We start from the raw sequence: 23,937 nt of genomic DNA, 5'->3' as shown, positions 1-23,937 counted from the left end.
AGTACAGTGGGTAGAGCACTTGCCTTCCCTGTGGCTGACCCAGGTTCAATCCCTGGCACTCCCATATGGTCCGCAGAGCCCTCCTCTGAGTGAACCCAGAGCACAGAGCCAGGAGTAAGCCTTGAACACCACTGGGTGTGCACCCTCCCCACAAATAAATCTTTTTTTAAATGAACAAAATATTGCAGATATAAACTTCCTTTGTATATATTTCCCTGGACACCCTGATTCAATAATGATAATTTTCTAAAAGGTAAACTCTTTTTCTTTTGTGACTTCAGAGCCCAATAGACCCCATCACCTAAATTCCCATTTCCGGTTCAGTTTTCACATCAGAGCTGAGCGTGAGTCTGTCTTAGGTTTGCCATAACCACATCTTCAGGGCCTCCAGACCATGGGAAGTTGTAACTGGGTTCCATAGAAAACTCCATAGTAAGCAGTTGTGCCTGAGTGGATTCATTGGAAATCACGGTGCTGATGTGCACAGCACACAAACATCTTGGCGATCATTCTAAACATATTCTGCCTAAATAGACTAATCCACTGTTTCATGAGCCATGTCTGCTCGACTTGCTGACTTACTGCAAAAATAATCACAAGGTGAATGTTGTGAACACTCTGAAGAAATAAGAATAAGATAAATTCAGGTTGCAACACAGCACCCCTCCTTTCCTCGCCCCCCACCCCCAGATTTTTAGCCAGAAAACGGCTGGAAACCTGCTGACTAAAAGCCCTGGGCAAGTGCATCCCCCTCAGATCCCTTCCAGAGCCTAGAACTCCATGACTGGTATTTGGAGTGATAGCATCCTTAACTCAAATTCTCTCTGATTTGCTGCTGTAGCCTGTAGGCTCAGAGAGGCTGGGTCTTCCCAGAGGATATCAGGGGCAGTGTAAGCTACAGCTACCTGCTCAGCTGGATGAGCCTTTAATCATGGAAAGAAGGCTCCTAAAGAAGGAAATTAAAAAACTCCTGTAAGTATGAAATGAGCATAACTTTCCTCTCATCCACTCGGCATTTGGCGGGTTTCATGACCTAGAGGGCCTGGGATTTGTAAGGGGAGAAGGGTAGTCGGGAAGCCTGAGAAGGAACCTATCACGGCGCTGTAGGAGAAAGCCAGCCGACAGCCTGGCCGCTGTCTCCCGCGTGGAGGGGCTCACATGTGGTGCAAAGCGGGATGCAGAGTCTCCTGGAGGATATTTCTGCGAGCTGCAAGCCGACCAGGGCATCTCCTTGCCAGAGCCTAAGAGCTGAGTCAATAGCCCAGCTAGTCTGTACTGGGTGAGCAGCTTTTGAATAAATTCATTGGCAAATGATAAAGGAGGGGTTTGGGGGGAGGGAGGGCAGAGGGGAGAAGTTCTTGAGGGACCAACATTTAAACTGCCTCTGCAATTGTTATCTTATTAACTAGATGGCTCATTTCCTTTTTCTTGGCATCAGTTGAACTTTCTTTTAACCATTTTTTCCCATTCTCCTTTTTTCATTTTGTGAGGGGAGAGAGGGTCATTCCAAGCAGTGTTCAGAGGGTCCTGAGGCCACTCCTGGGGCTGCAGTCAGTCTGCCAGCCGGCAGAACAGAGCCGGGGCTGTAGCTGTGGTACTGTTACTGCCCAGCAATGCTGGGGACCCCCAGGGCCATCTGAGTGGTGCCCATAGGATTGTTCTTGGTGATGCCAAGGTGGGATCCCAGGGCCATATGCAGAGATGTTCAGAGGTCACTGGGTTCCATGCCTGTAAAGCACCTCTACTGTCTCCCCAGTTCTTTCTTTTAATTTTTTTTTTTTTTGCCTTTTGGGTCACACCCAGCAATGCACAGGGGTTACTCCTGGCTCATGCACTCAGGAATTACTCCTGAGTAATTCAGTGCTCAAGGGACCATAGAAGATACTGCAAATTGAACCCGGATTGGCCACTTGCAAGGCAAACGCCCTGCCTGCTGTGCTATCGCTCCAGCACCTCTTTTTAATTTTTTTAATGAAGTAAATATCAAGTTTTCCCATAGGATTTTTTTTCCTTTTATAGTAGCTTTTCTTCAAGTTTGTATTTTGTTGAGAGGTTAATTTAAATCATGGTATATACAAAGGGATAGGGGAGAAAGATTGTGCCCTATTTTACTTATAGGTACAATTGTAATGATCTTTTATCAAAAAGCTATTTTAGATTTTGGAGCAATAGCACAGAGGGTAGGGTTTTTGCCTTGCACGTGGCCGACCCGGGTTCGATTCCCAGCATCCCATATGGTTCCCCAGCACCGCCAGGAGTAATTCCTGAGTGCAGAGCCAGGAGTAACCCCTTTGCACTGCTGGGTGTGGCCCAAAAAGAGAAAAAAAAATGCACTGTCTCTGCCGAGTAAGGAAATTATCTTTTTAACAAATCCTTCTTAAGTCCTGAAAGAAACCATTTTTGAATTCACATATGTTAGCAAGTATCTGTTTGAGGCTAACAAAGTCCAAATCAAAGCTTGCTCTGGAAAGGCAAACTTGCCTATTTAACTGAATTGGTGACTCCATCCTGGCTGTGTGCTCAGGGATCACTCCTGTGGTGGTCAGGGGGCGGTATGTGGTGCCTGGGATCAAACTCTGGCTGGCCACACACAAGGCAAGTACCTTACCCCCCATTCTATTTCTCCAGCCCCAGCTTATGAATATTATCGCAACCATAGAGAGCATCACAAAGGTCAAGAATAAGCCCTCCATAGTACTGGGATGTCAAAACTAACACATCTAATTTTATATCCAAAGAAAATATTCAGACGACTCTAAAAAATGTTTTAAAAATATTTTTTTATTGAATCACTGTGAGATAGACTCTTACAACCTGTTCATGATTAGATTTCAGTCATACAGTGTTCCAACACCCAGGCCTCCACCAGAGTACATTTCTCAGCACTAGTGATCTCTTCCATCACCCCCCACCAACACACCCCCAGCCTGCCTCTAGCAGGCATTTTCCTTGTCTCTGTCTCTGTTTCTCTTCCCCCTCCCCCCCACCGAGCTCCTCTTTGGACACTATGGTCTGCAATATTGATACTTCAAGATTATTGAGGATATCTTTTTACCTACTTTTAAAACTCAGATCTTGTCCAGTGTGATCATTCCAGCTATTATTGTCATACTGGAATTCAGACTACTTTAAATGAAATCTTTTTGAATCACAGAGTAAAATTGCAAGATTATTTTTTTAACACCAGAAAAACGTAATGACTCAGAAGAGCTGCTGGAAGCCGAAAATAAACTCATCACCCTACAATAAGTTGCCTAGTACACGACCTTGGCAACCACAACTGGCCTTACATAATTATGTACTTGCACACAAAACAGGTCCAGCTGGGAGACTCCAGAGTTCTTTTTCTTTTCTTCTTTTCTTCTTTTTTACTTTTTGGTCACACCCAGCAATGCTCAGGGCTTACTCCTGGCTCTGTGCCAGGCATCATTTCTGTTGGGGTTCAAGATTGTGCCAGGGACTGAACTGGGTTGACCATGCAAAGACAAACACCCTACCCACTATGCTATCACCTGGGCCCTCAGAATTCTTTGTCACTTCATTCTGACTTTCCTAAGTGAGCATCCATTGGCTTTCTCCCTGCCAGAGCTCTCTTTTGTCCTCTCCTTATTTAAAGTCCCTTTAGAAAAGGGGGTCTATAATCATAGAAAGATTGCACTCATCTGTGGAATATAACATAACAGAATAGGAGACTAACAACGAAGAATAGTAGAGATAAATACCAGGAGGTTGGCTTCAAGGCTTGGAAGCTGGCCCCACATGGAAGCTGGAGGAAGGGGCAGCTCAGATAGAGAATGGAACACCAGATAAAGTGTTTTGGGGACCCGCACAGGATGGGAGATGTGCGCTGAAAATAGACTACAGACCAAACAGGAGGGCCACTCAGTGTCTCTATTGCAAACCACAACACCCAAAAGGAGAGAGAGAACAAAAGGGAATGCCCTGCGAAAGAGGTGGAGTGGAGGGGATGGGGTGGGAGGTGGGAGGGATACTGGGAACATTGGTGGAGGAGAATGGGCACTGGTGAAGGGATGTGAACAAAACACAAACATGAAAGTTTATAAGTTTGTAACTGCTCCTCAAGGTGATTCACTAATAAAAAATTTAAAAAAGGTCTAATAAGGTATAAAAGTAGAATTTGTAATATATTTTTGTGCTTGATTTCTAAGGGTATTTGCATTCAAATGCATTGAAATGAAATCAAAAGCCTTAGAGCAAAATAATACATCTGTACAGATATATTGCTATAACTTGCCACTTTTGGAGTTTGAGTTTGAGTTAATTTGGGCCACAAAGGAATCTTTCAACAGTGGGCCTTAATCTTTTGCATTCTGTAAAACTTTTCCTTAATGTGGGAATCTGCCAGAATTTCCTGTAAAATCTGCTTCAAACATGTGAGTTAAATTTCCAGCTGTGTGATTTAATTTACTAATAGTCATATAGTTTAAAATGTCAGCCTTGCAGAATTCCATTTAAATCCGAATGAAACAAGAACTCAGCAGCCAGACATTTCTGGGTCTTCTTGGTGAAGGAGGGAGGGATCAGGGATGAGCAATTTTTTGCACATTAAATTCCCATGACATTCCCAGTGCTTCAATGCTGCTCTCTTGCTTTTAAGGGGAGATTATATTGGCATCAGACTTCGGGAAAATGAATTTGATCCAAAAGGAAGAAGGCAACTCACCTTTCTAGATGATATGGTAAAGAAAGGCGTGCTGATGGGGGTGGCATTTGTATCATTTGTGTATTAAGGGGGCAAATAAAGGACCTAGTATATAATAGAGAAGACTAATCATTGCCTCCCTCTCAGAATGTCCTCTTACTCATTTTCCATTCTAAGATCATACATGTGGTCTTCTCAATTCATTAAATCAAAGCAAAAAAAAAGAGAAATGAAATTTACGAGACTTTGGCTATTTGCTAGTAAAAAAATTAAATAAAAATGCAAGATTAAATGTTACATACATTTATACTAACGTTTATTTTAATTAGTTATCATGTGGTTTTGAAATGTTATACTTTCTACCTTTAGCATTGATGAAGGAAAGAATATTAATGAATTGAACAATCCTAAAGTTCTTTGTGTTTTTAGTCTTGTTGAAATTCAGGTTTGTGCTATGCAATGAAAGTTCACATCAATCAAAAACTGAATGTGAAATGTATGGGTCAAGAGAAATGAGTAACCTTTCCACTTTCATATGTTTACCTATTTGCCATTCTTGCACTAATAAGGAAGAAATTCTTCCTATCTCCCTCAGCTCAACTACTCCAGTCCCGTCTGATTTCCCTGGAGCCAAATAACCAGTTAAACCCTGGTACTCTAAAGTACTTCTCTGTGCAAGTATTAATTTGATTAGATAAGTGCTTCTCAAATTTTGATGAGGTCTTATTACTAGACTATTTTGATTTATGTGGTTTGGGGTAGGCCTGGAAATGTGCATTTCTGGTGAGCAAACTGATAATGACTGATGATGCTAGTATTGTAAACCCATGCATTAAATATCAAGTAAATTTCAATAACTGATCATGGATGGATCCTCTCTATCTCCTCTCATTTTCCTTTCTTCCCCCCCCACCCCACATCCCCCTTCTTTTTTGGATCACTCTTCAGTTTGGTTCAGTTCCCAGGAGAAAGAAATCATTATATTGTTTAGAAAATATTAGCATTACAACCTTACAATCCATGTAAAACCAGAAATATAAAACCACCCTTTTCTGGGATTAGGGGTAGGGAGGAGAGAAGGAATATTTTGATAGAGAAATAATGAATGTACTTGGAAATGAATAGGAAAGGTCAGTAGAAAAGGAATAAATATTCAAATTGGTCCACAGTTCTTGGCTGTAGACGAGATCCTGGGCATGTCACTTCGCCCCATGTCTACCCTAGTCCCATGATAAACCTGACCCCACGACCTTACCGAGGACAACCATCTCTACTCAAAGACATTTCCTCATTTTTCAAGTTCCAGCTCTGAGAAGGCCTCTTCGCTGAGGCTCCCAGGGTTCTCGGCAATTCCCTGTGTGGATATTTCTTTTCCCTGGACCCCCGGAAGAACACTGAAGTTCTACCCACGCTCCTGAAAGTGTTCCCTGCTTTCCTCTTCCCTCATTCTATTTTGAAATGTAGGGAAGCCGAGGCCAGTCACCTGAGAATATGCCGCCAGTTATTGAGGATTTCTAGATTTGGTCACAGATTTCTGATTCTCAGTTTAGGATTATTTCGAAGAATCTATTTTCACTTTTTTCATCCACATATATTTTCTTAAACCTGTTATTGTAGAAGGTAAAAATATAAAGCCTGAGGTCCCTAAGTCCCCTGCCTGATCATCAGGTTATTAGACATACTCACCAATGTGGACAGGACAAAATAGTAGATTAGGTTTAGCAATGCCATTGCTGTTGGGTCCCACTTAGAACAATGGTCTATCCATGGCTTCGAGGCTGGCCTCACATTCCGGGGAAAGGGCAACTCAGAGAAGTGATCACCAACTACATTGTAGTCGAAGGCCATGTGGGGGAAGGGAGTTGCGGGCTGAATGAGGGCTAGAGACTGAGCACAGCGGCCACTCAACACCTTTATTGCAAACCACAACAGCTAATTAGAGAGAGAGAACAGAAGGGAATGCCCTGCCACAGTGGCAGGGTGGGGTGGGGGGAGATGGGTTTGGGGAGGATGGGAGGGAGGCTGGGTTTACTGGTGGTGGAGAATGGGCACTGGTGAAGGGATGGGTTCCCGAACTTTGTATGAGGGAAGTATAAGCACAAAAGTGTATAAATCTGTAACTGTAAAAAAAAAAAAGGGATAAATATATAAACTATAGAAATAACTCAGACAAATTAATGTAAAAAACTGTTAAAAACCTAATTAAATAATAAATAAAAGGTGATACATGGTCCAGGCAAGAAAAAAAAAAAAAAAGAACAATGGTCTAAACAGGTTCCTTTGCTCTGCCTGCTTCCAGGCACACTATGACTTAGCCCTCAGTGTTGCTTTGCAATGGCTGGATTGTTCTGAAGACTTAACTTGGCTGGAGTGGGAGAAAGTGTAAGTAGAAATAGTTACTATTTTTTTTTGTAATATCTGACTATGAGAATGGCAAAGATAGAAGAAATCCTATCTGGTGCCTCTCATGCAACGGCACTTTGATATGAAACTGTGACAGGGTGAGTAACTCCCTCTAACTGAAAACCTGAAAGAAAAAAATAGTTTTCTATGTAAACAGAAATTATATTACTGTTTACATACTTCACATCTCTGTAATTGGGTTTCTGTCAAACAAAAGTCCTTCTTGAATAGAACGGTTTGCTTCAGAAATAGGATGGTGTGTTATTACATATATGTCCTGTTATTTCAAAGGTTAATTTTGTGGGGAAGGCCTATACCCTTCCTGGACACAATTAAATAAGCATTTATCTATACACCTAAACTGAGCTGTCTAAGTCACAGTTATTAGAATCCTTTCCAGGATGAGTGTCATTTTTTGCAATGTGTGTGAGCCAGACTTACCCAAATGGTATGAAGATAAAAACTGATGTGACAAGAGTTGAATATTTTATTCCAGAAATCAGTTATTTCTTCTGTTCCATGGCTCTAGAACACGATTTGGTCCTGGGTGGTTGAATAGTTAAGATATGCTTATAATAAGTTGAAAATCTAGTCTGAGCAGACTCAAGCTAAGGCAAAAAGGAGGAGGATATTGTCTTCATATCTGAAAAGCCCCTGATTGTACTGTTAGCATGATTTCATTTAAAACTCAAACCCTGTCACCAAGACATATATTCATGATCGGGTACGCATCCCTCCACCAGTGCCCATTCTCCACCATCAATGTTCCCAGTATCCCTCCTGCCGCTCCCATCCCCACCCCTCACCCCCTATTCCCCACCCCCGCTTCTGCGACAGGCACATTCTTTTATTCTCTCTCTCTGCTGCTGATGTTTGCTAGTTGCAAAAACATGGATAAATAAGAGTCATCACTGTTGGAAATTTTAAAATCTGAAGTGTGAACTTTACTGAGGAGAGATCAATCACATCAAGTTTGTAAAGACGTGGCTAGCACACATCTCTAGTCATTACAGATTGTGGATAGACTGATACTGTAACCTTAGGCGGTGTCAACAGAATAAAAATGCATCTTTATTCTTATTTATTCATATTCCTCTCTCAGGAGAATGCTACTTTGTGGCAAAACTATATACCCAAACCACAGAGAACGAGAAGCAATGATTTTATCATCTTATGCTGGAATCTTAATGGTAAGAAAAAGGAAACTTTACCAAAATTTGATATATACTATGAACATTTTTGTTTCAATAGACATTTCTTTTTTCAATAAATGTTTAAGATTTACTAATATAGTTTGCTTCTTTTTTAAATTAAATCACTGTGAGATAGACGTTGCAAAGCTGTTTTAGTCATACAGTATTCCAACACCCATCCCTCCACCAGTGTCCATTTCCCAGCACCAGTGTCCCCAGGTTCCCTCCCATCACCGCTTCCCACCACCCATCCAGCCTGCCTTTATGGCAGGGGCTTAAAAATTTTGTTTCTTTTTAAAGACACAATAAAAAGAATTCTCCATTGTATTGTATCTAAGGGTAATTAAATGAAATATAAATACCTGGAGTCTGGGTACTCTGATTTTATCTATTTATCAAAAGCTATTTAGTGTCCACCACTATACAGACATTATACTAGATTCATTGAAGCTATGTGCTCCCTTTCATAACTAAAAAATAAAAGTACAATATAAGAATACATGTTTGGTTTTGAGCTACACCTGGTAGTGTTCAGGGTTTATTTCTGCTTCTGCATTCAGAAATTACTCCTGATGGAGCTTAGGGGACATATAGGATGCTAGGAATCTAATCTAAGTCAGCTGCATGTGAGACAAGCACCCTACCCACTGTACCGTCTCTCCAGCCCCAATAATAATATATTTTTGTTGCTGTTGATAACAGAACAGCATCCCAATTGAAGAAGTTTTTAAAATTTATGGAGCTGATTCTTCTGCCAGTTCTGGTGCAACTAAGGTAAGAGTAGCTGAGACTACTAATATAGTTTTGGTTTTTTCTAGTAGATAACTTAATTAAAAACTTTATAATTTACTTTCAGGCATAAAATGATGTGGGTTTTTTTTTTTGGGGGGGGGGTTGTTTGCTTTTGGTGCTCATGGGAAGTTTGAGCCACACTGTTCATGGGTTGTTCCTGGCTTTGTGCTCAGGAGTGACCCCTGGACATACTCAAGGGAACATGTATGATGCTGGGGTCAAAATGAAGTCATTGATGTGTAGGCAAGAACCTTATCTTCTGTACTATCTCTCCAGCCCCATGGAATTACTTTTATATCAAAGACAACACCAAATGTAGCCATATCTTACTTTGACAATAGATAAGTGTTAAATGTTCTCCTTAACTAGACATCTATTTTTTTCTTTTTCATAGCAACCTTTATCATTTTATTTTATGTCTTGTTATTTTCTCTTTAACCTTTATTATTATTATTATTTTTTAATAAGAATTTTATTTTATTGAATCACCATGTGGAAAATTACAATGCTTTCAGGCTTAAGTCTTAGTCATACAATGCTGAAACAACCATCCCTTCACCAGTGCCCATATCCCACCACCACCAAAAAAAACCCACAGTACACCTACCATCCCGCCCACCCCCGCACCCCCCCACCCCTCCTTGTAACTGATAAATTTCACTTTACTTTCTATTTACTTTGGTTACATTCAATATTTCAACACAAACCTCACCATTATTGTTAGGAGCACCCCACTAGAGTCAGACCTGTTGTGAAGAGAAATGAGGTCGCGCGGTTTTGGATTTCTGTACTTTAACAACTAAGTCCAGGGAGATTTCTTCCGGATATTGGATCATTGCAAGCTTGTAAACCCCATCTGTGGTCGTCATAATATGGCGTTCCCCACGCCCTTCATCCCCGCAAAGGGAGAGGCGAGGGAGAGAAATACCTTTCCCCTCCTGGGCGGGCATGGTGTCGCGGCTAAATTCTCAGGCTGGAGACATTCTGCAAGTAGCTGCCCATGTCGAAAGTGGTTTAGCTGGGTCTGGATTCACGCTCGTGCAGCTGCGGAGGGGCCGCACATGCATGCGGCCCCCAGGATCACATCTCGGCAGCGGCAGGAGGGGCCGGTGCCTCCCACCTTCCCAAGAGCACCCTCGCGTCCTTTTGCTGCAGTTTTTGTCATAAAATACCATCTGTGGTCGTCATAATATGGCGTTCCCCATGCCCTTCATCCCCGGAAAGGGAAAGGCAAGAGAGAGAAATACTTTCCCCTCCTGGGCGGGCATGGGTCTAGACATCTATTTTATACAACAAATATATGTTGTGTAAGACTGTGTAGAGTGAATAGAGCCCAAATTTAGGGTTTAGGTTCTGTGTCTGTGGCAACCCTCCTTTGATGATGTACTGTAGCAGTAAGAACTAGGGCAAGATCTGCAATGCTCACTCTCATGATAAATCTTCTATTTTACTGAGCCCAGAGACAAGACTTTGAGTTCTGACTCCACTTCTGTGAAGCTGATGAAGGAAACTCTCTCAAGAGCTTTCATTCAGCACTTTCTCAGTTCAGTTACCTAAAGTCCCCATTCTTATCAGTGACCAATGATCCAAATCCCAGATAGACTATCAGACCATGTAATGACCAGCTCTGAAGAGAAATAGATAAGATTCTTATAGGGGAACTTTCCTTGGAGACCTACATTTGCTTTATCATCACAGGATAAGAGCGTTGGCTCATTGGTTGGTTTTAATATGCAAAGTAGTTTTGTGTGTAAGAGTTGAGCACAAGGATTCTAAAGCCAGACAATCTGGGCTTGGATCCCAACTCCATCAACAACAAACAATAATTCTGGGCAATTCTTTCAACTTCTCCCAATCTCAATTCATTTGTTTAAAAAAATGGCCCCAAGACAAGTTATTGTTGAAAAGTAAAGGGAATTGGTTCCATTAAAGCCCTCAGTGATGTTGGTAAGATGATTAATACCATAATGGGATCCAAGTACAAAATAAAATTTGATGCAATATATTTTAGATTCCAGAGTTGAAAACTTGTTGTTGTAAATAAGGATATAATAATATAAACATTTTATTATATTGTACTAAAAATTTTTTTTAAGAAGAAGCTCTTTATTTATTTGCTTTTTGGGGTCACACCCAGCGATGCTCAAGGATTACTCCTGGCTCCGTACTCAGGAATAACTCCTGGTGGTGCTGGGGGGACCATATGGGATGCCGGGGATTGAATCCAGGTTGGCCGAGTGCAAGGCGAACATCCTACCCACTGTACAATTTTACTCCAGCTCCATATTAAGTGGTTTTAATTTCCTTATTTACATAGGTTAAAGTCATATAGCAATCAGAAACTGGCTTTTACTGATTTTTTTTCAGTTATTCTACTTGCCATTTCTTTAAGTTTTGTTGGAGCAAGCAATATAAAGTAAATTTGGTATGTGTCTAAGGGGGCAGGTTGGGGTTGGGAGGGAAACTGGGAACACGGGTGGAAGGAAGGTCACTCTGGTGGTGGGGGAACACTAAGTGACAAAAGAGTTGTATTATGAACAACTTTTTAAATCACAGTGTTCTAATAAAAATAAAAAAAATAATAGAGCACTTAGTGCCTGGCACACAGGAACCTCAATTTAAAGTTCTAGTAATCAGACTTTCTCCACCTTCTCTAAATCAGGGTTTCTAAGATGTTGATCTTAGACCAGGCCAGTCTTCATGTGCAGGGATCGGGTCAAGCTATCCCGTGAATCGTGAATCGTGGGATGTTTAGCCACGTTCCTGGCCTATAGGGCCTCACAGTTGTGACAACCAGAGTCTCTAGACCACAAGTTTTTCTAGGATGCAAAATCACAGATGACTGAGAACCATTGTTATAAATAGTCCAGAATCAAACCGAAGAAGGTCAGAGTGATAGTACAGCAGGTGGGGCCCTCGATGTGCACATGGCCAAGCTGGGTTTGATTCCCACTATCACATATGTTCCCCAAGTCTCCACCAGAAGGGATCCCTGAGCACAGAGCCAGGAATAAACCGTAAGCAGCACTGAATGTGACCAAAACAAAACAACAACAAAAAAGAGCTCTGGAATCTCCATGGCAGATCTCCCAGGGGGATCAAAATCAAATAGCTCATCAAGCATCTCTGTGGATAACAAACACAATATGAATTTTTCATGATAGCACAGTGGGTAGGGCATTTGCCTTGCACACGGCCAACCCGGGTTCGATTCTTCCATCCCTCTCAGAGAGCTCGGCAAGCTACCGAGAGTATCCTGCCTGCACGGCAGAGCCTGGCAAGCTACCCGTGGCATATTCAATATGACAAAAACAGTAACAACAAGTCTCACAATAGAGGTGTTACTGGTGCCCGCTCAAGCACATTGATGAACAACAGGACGACAGTGCTACAGCAGTGCTTTTTGGGTCACACTCGGTGATGCACAGGGGTTACTTCTGGCTCTGCACTCACGAATTACTCCTGGTGGTGCTCAGGGAATCATATGGGATGCTGAGAATCGAACCCGGGTCAGCCACATGAAAGGCAAATGCCCTACCACTGTATTATCGCTCCAGCCCCAAATTTTTCACATTTTAGATTAGGGCTTTTTGAACTTTTCACTCATGAGCCTTTTTACTTCATCTTAGATATATAGTTATATAAAACAGGTCTACAAACATTGAGAATAAATAATAAAGTAAATTTATTATTCCTTATAACATTTTCATTGGGCTGGAGCAATAGCTCAGCGGGTAGGGCATTCACCTTGCACGCAGCCGACTCAGGTTCGATTCCTCCGCCCCTCTCTGAGAGCTCGGCAAACTACCGAGAGTATCTCATCCGCACGACAGAGCCTGGCAAGCTACCATTGCCATATTCGATATGCCAAAAACAGTAATAACAAGTTTCACAATGAAGATGTTACTGGTGCCCGCTCGAGCAAATCGATGAGCAATGGGATGATAATGATAGTGAATATTTTCATTAAATTTTTTTTTTTGCTTTTTGGGTCACACCTGGTGTTGCACAGGGGTTCCTCCTGGCTCTGCACTCAGGAATTACTCCTGGCGGTGCTCAGGGGAACATATGGGAGGCTAGGAATTGAACCCGGGTCAGCCGCGTGCAAGGCAAACGCCCTACCTGCTGTACTATCTCTCCAGTCCCTCATTAAAATATTTTTAAAAATTGAAACAATTTTTGAAACAATCTGCACATTCCCCTTCCCCTCCACCACCACCACATTCAGTCAACATAATCCACATGGGTTTGTGACCTACAATTTAAGGATTTGGGATTACGACAGTGTGAAGATTAGGACAACCAGTTATGACCAAGAGGCATGACATGACTTGAGCTACAGATCTAAGAACCTGGGGATCATTTATTTCTTTGGGCCTCACAAACCCCACCCCGAACTCCAGTCCTTCTTCTGAGGATACACTTTAGCTCAGCTCAGAGAGAACTTATTTTTCTGATAGGAGAAAAGGCACCTCTCAACAGAATCATGGCAGTTCGAAAACTATATTGAACACCTGAGTTTAAAACTATCCTTTGCGGGTAGACATCATTTCAAAAGAATGGATTTAACTAGAAGATGGGGGTGTTAAAAAAAAAACAGGAACGGTTATTCCTAATGGTCTTTTCTAAATGGCCATGTAAATCGGAATGACCTTTGATTCCTCAGGAAAAAATATTTCCTTAGCAACAGCTAAAATCCTTCCGTAGCAGCAGTTTAAAGCCTGTTGAGTACTAATCAGATAATGCGGACTCTGGCCACTGGAATCTCCATCTGCTACAACACAGGCTATCTTCTGGGCTATTTGCTGCCACCTGGTGACAGAGAGATCCCAAGCCCCAGGACTGCCCACTGAGCCCGGTTAACCTCAGTTCTACCCCAACAGGAAAAGCTGTTGCTGACAGAGTTTTCTGCTGACAATCACAAACCCACAGAAAGAACCCAACCTTGCACAAGTGAGCGTTTCTTTCCTAGTTAACTTCAGATAAATATTAAATGTCCTCCTCAATTTTTATTTTTAGTTAAGTATGATAAATATTTTTAATTTGTTATTTCCTTTGTATTTAATATCCTAGTTCACTAATCTTTGCATACGTCCATTCTGGTATAAACTCTGCCTAATTAATTCCTTTTTGAAACTTTTATTATTATTTTAATTGTTTTATTTGTTTGTTTGTTTTTTGCTTTTTGGGTCACACCCGGCGATGCACAGGGGTTACTCCTGGCTCATGCACTCAGGAATTACTCCTGGCAGTGCTCGGGGGACCATATGGGATGCTGGGAATCAAACCCGGAACAGCCGCATGCAAGGCAAACGCCCTACCTGCTGTGCTATCTCTCCAGCCCCCTTTAATTGTTTTAAAAAGACATCATGAATTACAGAGGTACACGTGACTGAGTTTCAGGCACACAATGTTTCAACACCAATTCCATCACCAGCATCAACTTTCCTTTACCAGTGTCCCCAGTTTCCCTCCAAACCCCCCACCCTCAGTCCCTACGACTGTGTTTTTAAGGTGCTGTGGTTTACAATACTGTTACTGATAGGGTTTCATGCTTGACACGGTCCATCTTGGCACCCTCCCACAGAGTGACCACCTCTCTCCACTGTTGTCTCAGTGTCCTCCTCTTCGTCCTCCCCCCACCCCCTGCCTTGTTTCCCCTGTGGTCTGCATCCTACTGGAGGCGAATTTTCAGTTTCTGTTGCTTTTGGGTAATTGCTATTTCTCTACGATGTTTTTGTTATGTTCCTCATATGAGAGAGATGATTCTGGGTTCTTCCCCGTCCTTCTGACTCACGTAACTCAACATGACACTCTTTCTGCAACATATAAAACAAGCCTGACAGAGAAATTGGGGATCGGTCGTGTGGAGATGGAAAAAGAATCAATAAAAGTTTGGTGCTGTAGAGGGAAGAAAAATAACTGGGAGGGGAGACTAAATTTTAGAACTTCTGCTTTTCTAGCCTTCCGGTTCATCTATCTATATACCTGGAACAACTCTCTCCAGCTCTTCTGATAGCTGTGATCCCACAAGTCTCCACGAAACCATTACTTCCTTCTAAAGGCTTTCTCTGTTCATTCTATTTGAAGTGGTTGTTGCTCAGTAATGCCCTGGAGAAGATCTTGTTTTGTTCTCCGGGGAATTTAATGAGTTTAAAACTTATTAAAGTATATAGTTGCCCTTGTCATGTAATAATTTATTATTTGTCTCTTCTTAGCCCCAGAAAGGCAGGAATCTTTGTCTGCCTTTCTAACCACAGCACTTAAAACTAGAGTGGCCTTGAAGTCTTGGCCTTGAAGAAGTTTCCACTGTAATGAAGCAGACAGCTGATATAACTAACTATAATACATAGCTCTACATGACAACATGGTTAGAGTTCCAGATCAAAAAGTTCATAGTTTATGTGTGGTAATGGGACAGGGGAAAGAGGGGGGGGAGAGAGAGAGAGGGAGAGTGGGAGATAGAGAGATAGATAGATAGATAGATAGATAGATAGATAGATAGATAGATAGATAGATAGATAGATAGACAGAGAGAGATTTGGGAGTGCCAGCAAGGAATAATAGAAGTGGAAAGACAAAAGAGAAAATTTTCTCAGAAAAAAATGAAATCTCATCTATAACTCGAAGGAAAATGGGGAAGATTTGGACAGAAAATAGAAGAGCTTCTTCCAGGTAAAGAGAACTATGTGAAGAGTATTCTGGAGTAAAAGTGAGTCTTACTCCAGAGAGGAGAGGAGCCCAGCATGGGAACAAGAGCAGGGTGTGAAAGTTCAGGATATGGAACTTTCTAAAAGTTCAGGTTGTGCAACATGAGCTTTATTGGTAGTCTGTTAGTCCTGTATAAGGGTGACGGTTGGTTCAATAGACCAAGTTCTACAATTCATAAATGTAATAGCCCAAAGGGTGTGCAGCTTTTAAAATTAGGACTGTTTTCCTTTCAGGTTCCCCGAACTCCACCTTTCCGCCTTTCTTTGCATCCTTTTGCAATGTTAACAGCACCCAAGGCAGCAGAATATGCCCGTAAACAGAGTAAGCCTATATATTTCCTTCCACTTAGAGGAATTGAAATAAAACCAGGAGAGAAATTTGCAAATAAGGTCAAAGGTTTTATTATAATCAGCTATTTCTGATAGAATTCAAAAAAGTACCATGACTTGATTAATGACTTGATTCTCTCCAATCTTGAACTCAGGGATTTCTTACATCTCAAACTCTTTGGTGATGAGAGCAAAGTCCTCTAGAAGGAAAGGATCTAAGACTATGGGTTGGTTCATTTTATTTTCAATTGATCTACAGATGTAGACTTATATGTATTATAGGTGTCAAGTTAAGGAGAGGAACAATGAATAAAAATGCCACCAGCAACTCTACACGGGAAGCTCATGCCATGAAGTGGAAATCATCAAAAAAATTATCTTTGGACATGCAACTGAAGAACAAAGTAGGTCTAAAACACAAAATGAACTGATACCAGGTGTTTGGGGAATAGATTGCTTCTATGGCGGCTGAAAGTCTAGTCCTAAAGTTAGTAGGTCAGATTTTGAATCTAAGCTTCACTACTTATTGGACAAGCCACATAACTTCTCTGTATCTTAATATTCTCTGCAAATAGGAAGCATAATGATACCTATCTCTTCAAGCTGTTCAGATCATTCACTGAGAGTATGCATGTTGAGAGGTTAGAACAGAGCTGACACACAGTAAACCTTAACTAAAATCAGCTTACTGCCTTTTAATTTTTTCCCTTTGAAAATCTTTGTTTTATTCATTTGATTATTTTTGGTTTGGGAGCCACACCCACCAAGGCTCAGGGCTTAATACTGGCTCTCTGGTGGTCTTGGGGTTTGAAAGTATGTGGTGCCAGGGACCAAACCAGGGATGTGCAAGGCAAGCACCTTAACTTCTGTATTATCTCTCAGTTCCTCTGAATGAAAATTTTTGTAACAAAACTACAAAAAAAAAATACAGACATTGTCAGACTGGATCAAAAGAGCAAGACTTATTACATGCTTACTACAAGAAACCCACTTTCATCATAATAGCTGTACAGATAATATAGATAGATTTAAAATAAATGGGGGTTGGGGATGTTGGTCTGTCTTAGAGTACCTGTGAAGCTTATTTGATGCCTTGGATTCACTCATTCAATTTCTCTCTCTCTCTCTCTCTCTCTCTCTCTCTCTCTCTCTCTCTCTCTCTCACACACACACACACACACACACACACACACGGATTGAGAAAAAAATATACCAGGCTAACAACAATCAAAATAAAGCAGAACTAAGGGCAGTTATCAGGAATAAAGAGTATTACGTAACAATAAGTGGTTTGATTCCTTAAGAGAATAATAATTCTTAACATTTATGTACTGAACAATGTTTCAAAATATTTGAGATAAACATTTAACAAACTTCAAGGAAAAACAGATTAATTCACATTCATAGTTGGAGACTTCAAACTGCCTTTTTCGGATATGGAAAAGGAGTAATTAAATTAAAACCAGTATATAATTCAGGTTAACATACTACAGGTATAATAAGGACTGGGCAAAGAAATTATTAGCTTTGTATATATTTACTCAAAAAGGATATTACTTTTATTATTTATTATTATTTAAATATTTATGGCTTAACATTTTGAAAAAATATAGAGAATTCTCATAGAACTTTCAGATCCAACAATTATTGATATTCACTTTGCCCACCTCTCTCTCCATTTAGCTAAAAATTTTTCTGAGTCATTGAGGTTACTTACACAATTTTATTTTGCCTTTATATAGTACAGTATGTATTTTCTAAGCACACTTGTTCTCTTAAATGACCACTCCAGAAAATCTAATATAGCTATTTTTATCTCATGTAATCTATGACAACTCATTTTTCACCGAATCCAATAATTTCCTTTTAAAACATTTCTATTTCTGCCCAGGATCCAATATGAACTCATAGACTACATTTAACTGAGAAAATAATTAAATTTCCAAATGTCTCAGACTAGGTTCATGAAACTCTTTTTTATTTACATTAGTTTTAATCCATTTTTGTTAGTAAATTATACTTGAAATTTGAGCTTAACTCCCCATAGACTGAAATTTAATTTGTATGTGTCCAGATTAAATTGATGTGCTTGATACCAAAATCATCTTTTTATTTTGCAGGTCACATAGAAAGCAAGAACTGTAGTGCGGAAGTTTATAATAAAGTTTCTGGGAGAGTAATAGAGACATCTTCAAACTACAAGTATGGACAGCATATATTTTTCTTTTCAGTTAGCTTCTAATGCAAGATCATTGAAATGTTAATTGGGGTACTGAGCTTTTATTCATAGAAGTATATGTATGGGCACATTCTAATTTTTTTAAAAGTGCATATCATATGATATTTCATTGTGACCATAAAATTGCTGATTGTAGAATTTCAAGAACAAATGATATCTCTGTCATAGCAGGCCTGTGAAGCACTTTACAAATGTTTACCACTGAATACTATAAAGTGGTAGCATGAGAGGTAGTTTTCCAAAGTCTAAAATCCAAAATAAAATTAATCTGTCATGAATTGCCTTAACTCTGTTATAATATGGAAACATTTACAAAAACATTTTAATAAAGCATTAATAAAAAAAATGTGTGTAAGTTTTCTTCAGTAGACTATAGTGGCTATTATGAAAAGAAAATGTCCCAGGCTTTCAGTACCTTTCCAAAAATCCTGTTAGGCATTTGTTTTGCTTTCAGTTAGAGGAGTTTGGGGTTTGTCATAATTTGCTTGCCTCTTAGCCCATCAAATCCTTCTAGAATGCATAGGATTATCAGGACTTAGCCCAATGGAACCCCAACCTCATCTTAGCAGTGTCAATAGGTGTACATTATGAGATGCTGGGCACAAAATGTATTTCTGGAGTTGCATAGGATGAGAGGCTCACCTTCCATCTCCAAGATCCTCACTGACTTCAAATCCTTTCACAAGCACTTGTGAGGAAACTTGGAGAGCCAGTGAGAATGTGAGGCCCCTGCCCACTATCCAGTATCTATATTAAATTAAGGAGAGAACATAGAAATCCTTTCAAGTACTACCCCCCAATTTTTTTGTGTGTGTTGTTCTTGCCAACACAGCAGAGTACATACCAGCTGTCACTCTTGTCCCCATTACACTGGAAGCTGATCATCCAAAAGCCAAGGATAGAACCCAGGTAGGTTGTGTGCAAAAAGCAAGCACACTCCACGTCCTAAGAGCTCTCTGGCCCTGAATGATAATATTTTTTACTATTTGGTATTGGGCTGGAGCGATAGCACAGCGGTGGGGCATTAGCCTTTCACGAGGCTGACCCGTGTTTGATTGCTCCGTCCCTCTCGGAGAGCCCGGCAAGCTACCGAGAGTATCGCGCCCACACGCCAGAGCCTGGCAAGCTACCCATGGCATATTCGATAAGCCAAAAACAGTAACAAAGTCTCACAATTTGAGACGTTACTGGTGCCCAATCGAACAAATCGATGAGCAACGGGATAACAGTGACAGTGACTATTTGGTGTTACTTCAGAGTTTACCATATGCTTCCAAACCTGTTATGCTTTGAGATTTTTCGTTGCCATTCTTATTTTATAAAGGAGAAACAGGTATGGGGATTTTAAGTCACTTTCCAGAAACTGCAGAAGTGAGGTGGGTGTGTATAACCATTGTTCCTGGAATGGGTTCTCTACAAGACGTATCTACTCAAAAATTTTATGGTGCTTGGTAGCACTGTGGAGGAAAACACGAGGAAGCAGTGTGAGCACCAGGCCCACGTTAGCTGGTCTGGGTAGTGTTGTATGCAAGTATTTGCTCTTCATCCAAGCAATGGTGCAGGCTACAAGAGCACCAGTTACCCCTCTCCCCCTTCCTCCAGCTCCCAATCAAACCTAGGTCTCTGTTGTCTTAACATAAGCAAAGGACTGGTCAACTGGGAGAACTTGATTCTAGGACTATGATTTAAGGCCCAGATAGGCTTTGTTATTACTTTGGAATCAACAAATAAGGCTCATTCTCACCAAACACTTGAGTCAATGTCTTATTTTTAGATATTTTATCTGATCCATAATATGTCTCAACATAAATATTTGCCTCGGAGTTCTTTTAGGACTGCCGCTGGTTTTGTAAGAGGTTGAAGATGAATTCTACAATGTCACATAGTACAAAGAATTAAACTGGACCCAGACTTTTATAACCACTCCACCATACTCTATCACTTGGAAAGTGATGCTATGACCTTGGCCTCCACCAGATACTGTGTTGATTCTATTCCAATTAGGTTTTCCCTTGTATAGGAAGAACCTTGGACTATAAGTCTATTATAGTCTCAGCACCTTTTTTTTATGAATGATGGCCAATGATTTTCAATGCAATGATTTTCAAGGCAATAGAAGTTAATGGCATTGCTATATATTTTTTTATAAATCTCTTTAATCATTCAACTTCTGTTAAAACTCCACTGTATACTCATGAAGAATATGGACATAAAAATTATATCTTGGTGTTGTTATGGAAACTGCTTTGTTTCTAAACCTCCTGACAATATCTCAGCAACCCCAGCAGTCTCCACACCTGTCGTAAGATCCACATATGAAGAGGCTGTGTTTGATACTATCTAAAATCTCAAAGTCTGAAGTCATGGGCTGTGTGGAACTGAAAGGAACTCTACTTCATTTCTTCCCTGAATTCAAATCGCCCTTAACAGGAGTTTTCTCGCTGAAGAGGGAAGAAAAAACTCAGACATCTGAAGAAAGGCAAAGAGTAGACAAGACCAAAGAGGAGCGAGCACTCAGAACAGGCACACACAGAAGGTAGACGTTAGGTTCCAAGAGGCGAGAAAGGGAGGAAGGTCACAGTATTTGCCACCTTCTCCCAGGTCAAAGCCACGTCATAGGACCTGCTGTGTGCCAACCATGGACTTTGAGGCCCAGAGGTAGACGGCACACATGAGAAATCTCACCCTCCAGCAGCTGACACATACCCACACAAGTGTCAACTCTTCTCAAGAAAAGCCTGAAATAACAACTATGGCACAATCACTGATTTGAACTAAGCTTTTTTTTTTTTCAAATCATTTTCACAGATAACTTCATTACAATTCCTAATCACAGCTAATCACAGCCCCTGGAAAGAACACATTGTTCAGAATTTGTTACCTTTGAGAAATCATGCGGCGTACACTAGAGAAGTGTGGATTTTTCTTATCCTTTTGCTCAATCAACAAAAACTTCATTTTGGTGGCAACAGCTAACAACGAGAATTAGAACCGCCGAATCTCCCAGAAAGAATGAGAGTAAACCATTCAACTCACTCTGATGAGTAGGGGTGGGGTGGGGGAAGAGGGAGCCTACAAATCCCCTTACTCACCAAAACCCAGGCTCTTTTGTGTGATTTCCTGCGGAGGCAGCAGTCAGGGCTGCTATATATACAGGGGCGCTCCCCCTTGCCCCCACATCCCCTGCTAGCTGCTCTCGCTCACTCGCTCCAAAATGGGAAAGGTAAGTGCTGGGCATTCCCCTCCTTTGCCCTGTCGCGGCCTCTTAGGGAGGAGGGAGAGTCATTGCGTGCAACCGCCCAAATTTCATTTCACAGATCACCTTCTACGAGGACCGCGCCTTCCAAGGCCGCTGCTATGAGTGCAGCAGTGACCACTCCAACCTGCAGTCCTACTTCAGCCGCTGCAACTCCATCCGCGTGGACAGCGGCTGCTGGATGCTCTACGAGCGCCCCAACTACCAGGGCCACCAGTACTTCCTGCGGCGCGGGGACTACCCCGACTTCCAGCAGTGGATGGGCCTCAGTGACTCCATCCGCTCCTGCCGCCTGGTCCCGCAGGTGAGTGGGCTCAGTCTCTGTTCTCAGTCTCTTTGGAAATGACAGACATCACTCACGGATATCACTAGTCAGCCTCGTTAAGAGTGGAGGGAGGTTGAGGACTGTCCTTGGCTCAATAGACATGGCTTGGAATGGCTCAGGTGGAAAGCAATTTACCCTGAACTACGTGGTGTTTATGGAATCAATGACCTGTTCCCAGATTTTTTTCATTTAATTCCAATAAAAACCAAAAGACTGATCAATGAAATAGAGGAGAGTTTGCCTAGTGGGTAGGGCGCTTACCTTGCATACTGCAGACCTGGGCTCAGTCTCCTCAATCCTCGCCAGGAGTAATTTCTGAGCAAAGTCAGAAGTAACCTCTGAGTTGTGCCCTTTGCCCCCAAACATAGATGCAATTTTTTGTTTTGGTCAGACCCACACGTCGTGGTGCTTGGGGTTATCCCTGGTTCTGCTCTCAGGGATCACTCCTGGTGGGCTCCAAGGACCATATGGGGTGCCAGGGATCTACCCCAGGTCAGGGGGGACCTCCAACAAGGAAAAATGCCTTACCTGCTGTACAATGGCTCTGGCCCCAGGTATAAATTTCTGTAGTTATTTCAAGATATACAGTTCAGGAATCCAAAAATATCAAGATTTGTAAAATCTCGCTGTTTAAATAACAGAGATACTTTTGCTTGCTTTGACTTACTTTTCTAATTTGATTATCCTTTCTGAGGCTGATGTTACTGTTTTCAGCTTTCTTTCTAACTTAGTGATCAATATAGGTCTAATTTAGGAAATATAAATTAGAAGAAAAGCCAACTTTCCAAAATTAAGTTTGTGATTCAGTATTTTAAAAATACCCATTTAACATGAGGAACACAGCAAATGAGATTTAGTTTTCCAAGGACTCTCACATTTCTCTTTTGAGAAAAACCCTCTCTAATGAGAAGGACTAACGTGATCTACCTTCTTGTAGGTAAGCCTTAATTCCCAAGAACCAGAGACTGGTGGAGTCTGACTTTCATGCGAGCTTTTCCCAAAAAATAATCAGTCAGGAAAGCATTTGAACTCTGTACCATGGCTCTTCTGGAAGCAAACTTAGATTCAGAGAGCTTTGGAGCAGGAGTAACGAATAGGTCACTGTCACTGTCACTGTCATCCCATTGCTCATTGATTTGCTCAAGCAGATGCCAGTAACGTCTCCATTATGAGACTTGTTGTTACTGTTTTTGGCATACTGAATATGCCACGGGTAGCTTGCCAGGCTCTGCAGTCCAGGCGGGATACTCTTGGTAGCTTGCCGGGCTCTCCGAGAGGGGCAGAGAAATCGAACCTGGATCGGCCAGGTGCAGGGCAAACGCCCTACCCCCTGTGCTATCACTCCAACTCGACAAATAGGTATAGGGCTATAATTTTTATTTCTATTCGTGTTTGCTTATATTGCTTTTCTGCCTGCCTCCTAGCACTCAGGTACTTACAGAATGAAGATCTATGAGAGAGATGACTTCAGAGGACAAATGTCCGAGATCACAGATGATTGTATCTCGCTTCAGGATCGCTTCCACCTCAATGAAATCCACTCTGTCAATGTTCTGGAAGGCTCCTGGGTCCTTTATGAGATGCCCAATTACAGGGGAAGGCAGTACCTGCTGAGGCCGGGGGAATACAGGAGATACCTTGACTGGGGGGCTGTGAATGCCAAAGTTGGCTCTCTCAGAAGAGTCACGGATCTTTGCTGAATGTTTACTTTCTCCACCTTTCTCCTTTAGAATCTAATAAAATATTTAGTTTGTGTTTCTGGCACTTACAAAGTTCTGCTTTTCTTTCAGACGCCTATGTCCTCATAAGCAATAACGGTACTTGGCCAAACATAATGACAGTTTCAAAAAGAAAAATGATACCTCTATAAAGGGGAAAAAGTAGAGAATGTTATTGCCAGCATTCTTAAAAGAGTAAACAATGTAGATGCAGAGAAGTTAAGTTATTTTAGGCTAAGGCCATTGTGGTTGGTCTTACAAGGATACATTTGATGGTGATGAGGATGAATTAGTCCTTATTAAGACAT

General features: G+C 41.3%; 2 protein-coding genes across 3 annotated transcripts; both read left to right on the top strand.

Moving 5' to 3' along the window:
- Positions 1-866: 866 nt before the first annotated feature.
- Positions 867-18,667, top strand: CXH2orf80 (chromosome X C2orf80 homolog). Of its 2 annotated transcripts, none has more exons than XM_055122096.1 (8): positions 867-972; positions 4,619-4,700; positions 6,963-7,045; positions 8,169-8,256; positions 8,962-9,033; positions 15,996-16,083; positions 16,374-16,495; positions 18,212-18,667. In XM_055122096.1, exons 1-8 carry the CDS (start codon positions 932-934, stop codon positions 18,218-18,220), a joined length of 585 nt encoding a protein of 194 aa, XP_054978071.1. In that variant the 5' UTR covers positions 867-931; the 3' UTR covers positions 18,221-18,667. The 2 variants fall into 2 exon arrangements, with proteins under 2 accessions (XP_054978071.1, XP_054978070.1); XM_055122095.1 differs by lacking the exon at positions 867-972 and adding an exon at positions 1,056-1,279.
- A 2,877-nt stretch (positions 18,668-21,544) lies between these two features.
- On the top strand, positions 21,545-23,611 carry LOC101547110 (gamma-crystallin B). The gene is made up of 3 exons (XM_055121266.1): positions 21,545-21,553; positions 21,600-21,890; positions 23,336-23,611. Exons 1-3 carry the CDS (start codon positions 21,545-21,547, stop codon positions 23,609-23,611), a joined length of 576 nt encoding a protein of 191 aa, XP_054977241.1.
- Positions 23,612-23,937: the final 326 nt, after the last annotated feature.

This window comes from Sorex araneus, chromosome X (assembly GCF_027595985.1).
Source record: "Sorex araneus isolate mSorAra2 chromosome X, mSorAra2.pri, whole genome shotgun sequence".
Lineage (NCBI taxonomy): Eukaryota > Metazoa > Chordata > Mammalia > Eulipotyphla > Soricidae > Sorex > Sorex araneus.
This window is presented reverse-complemented; position numbering and strand designations above follow the sequence as displayed.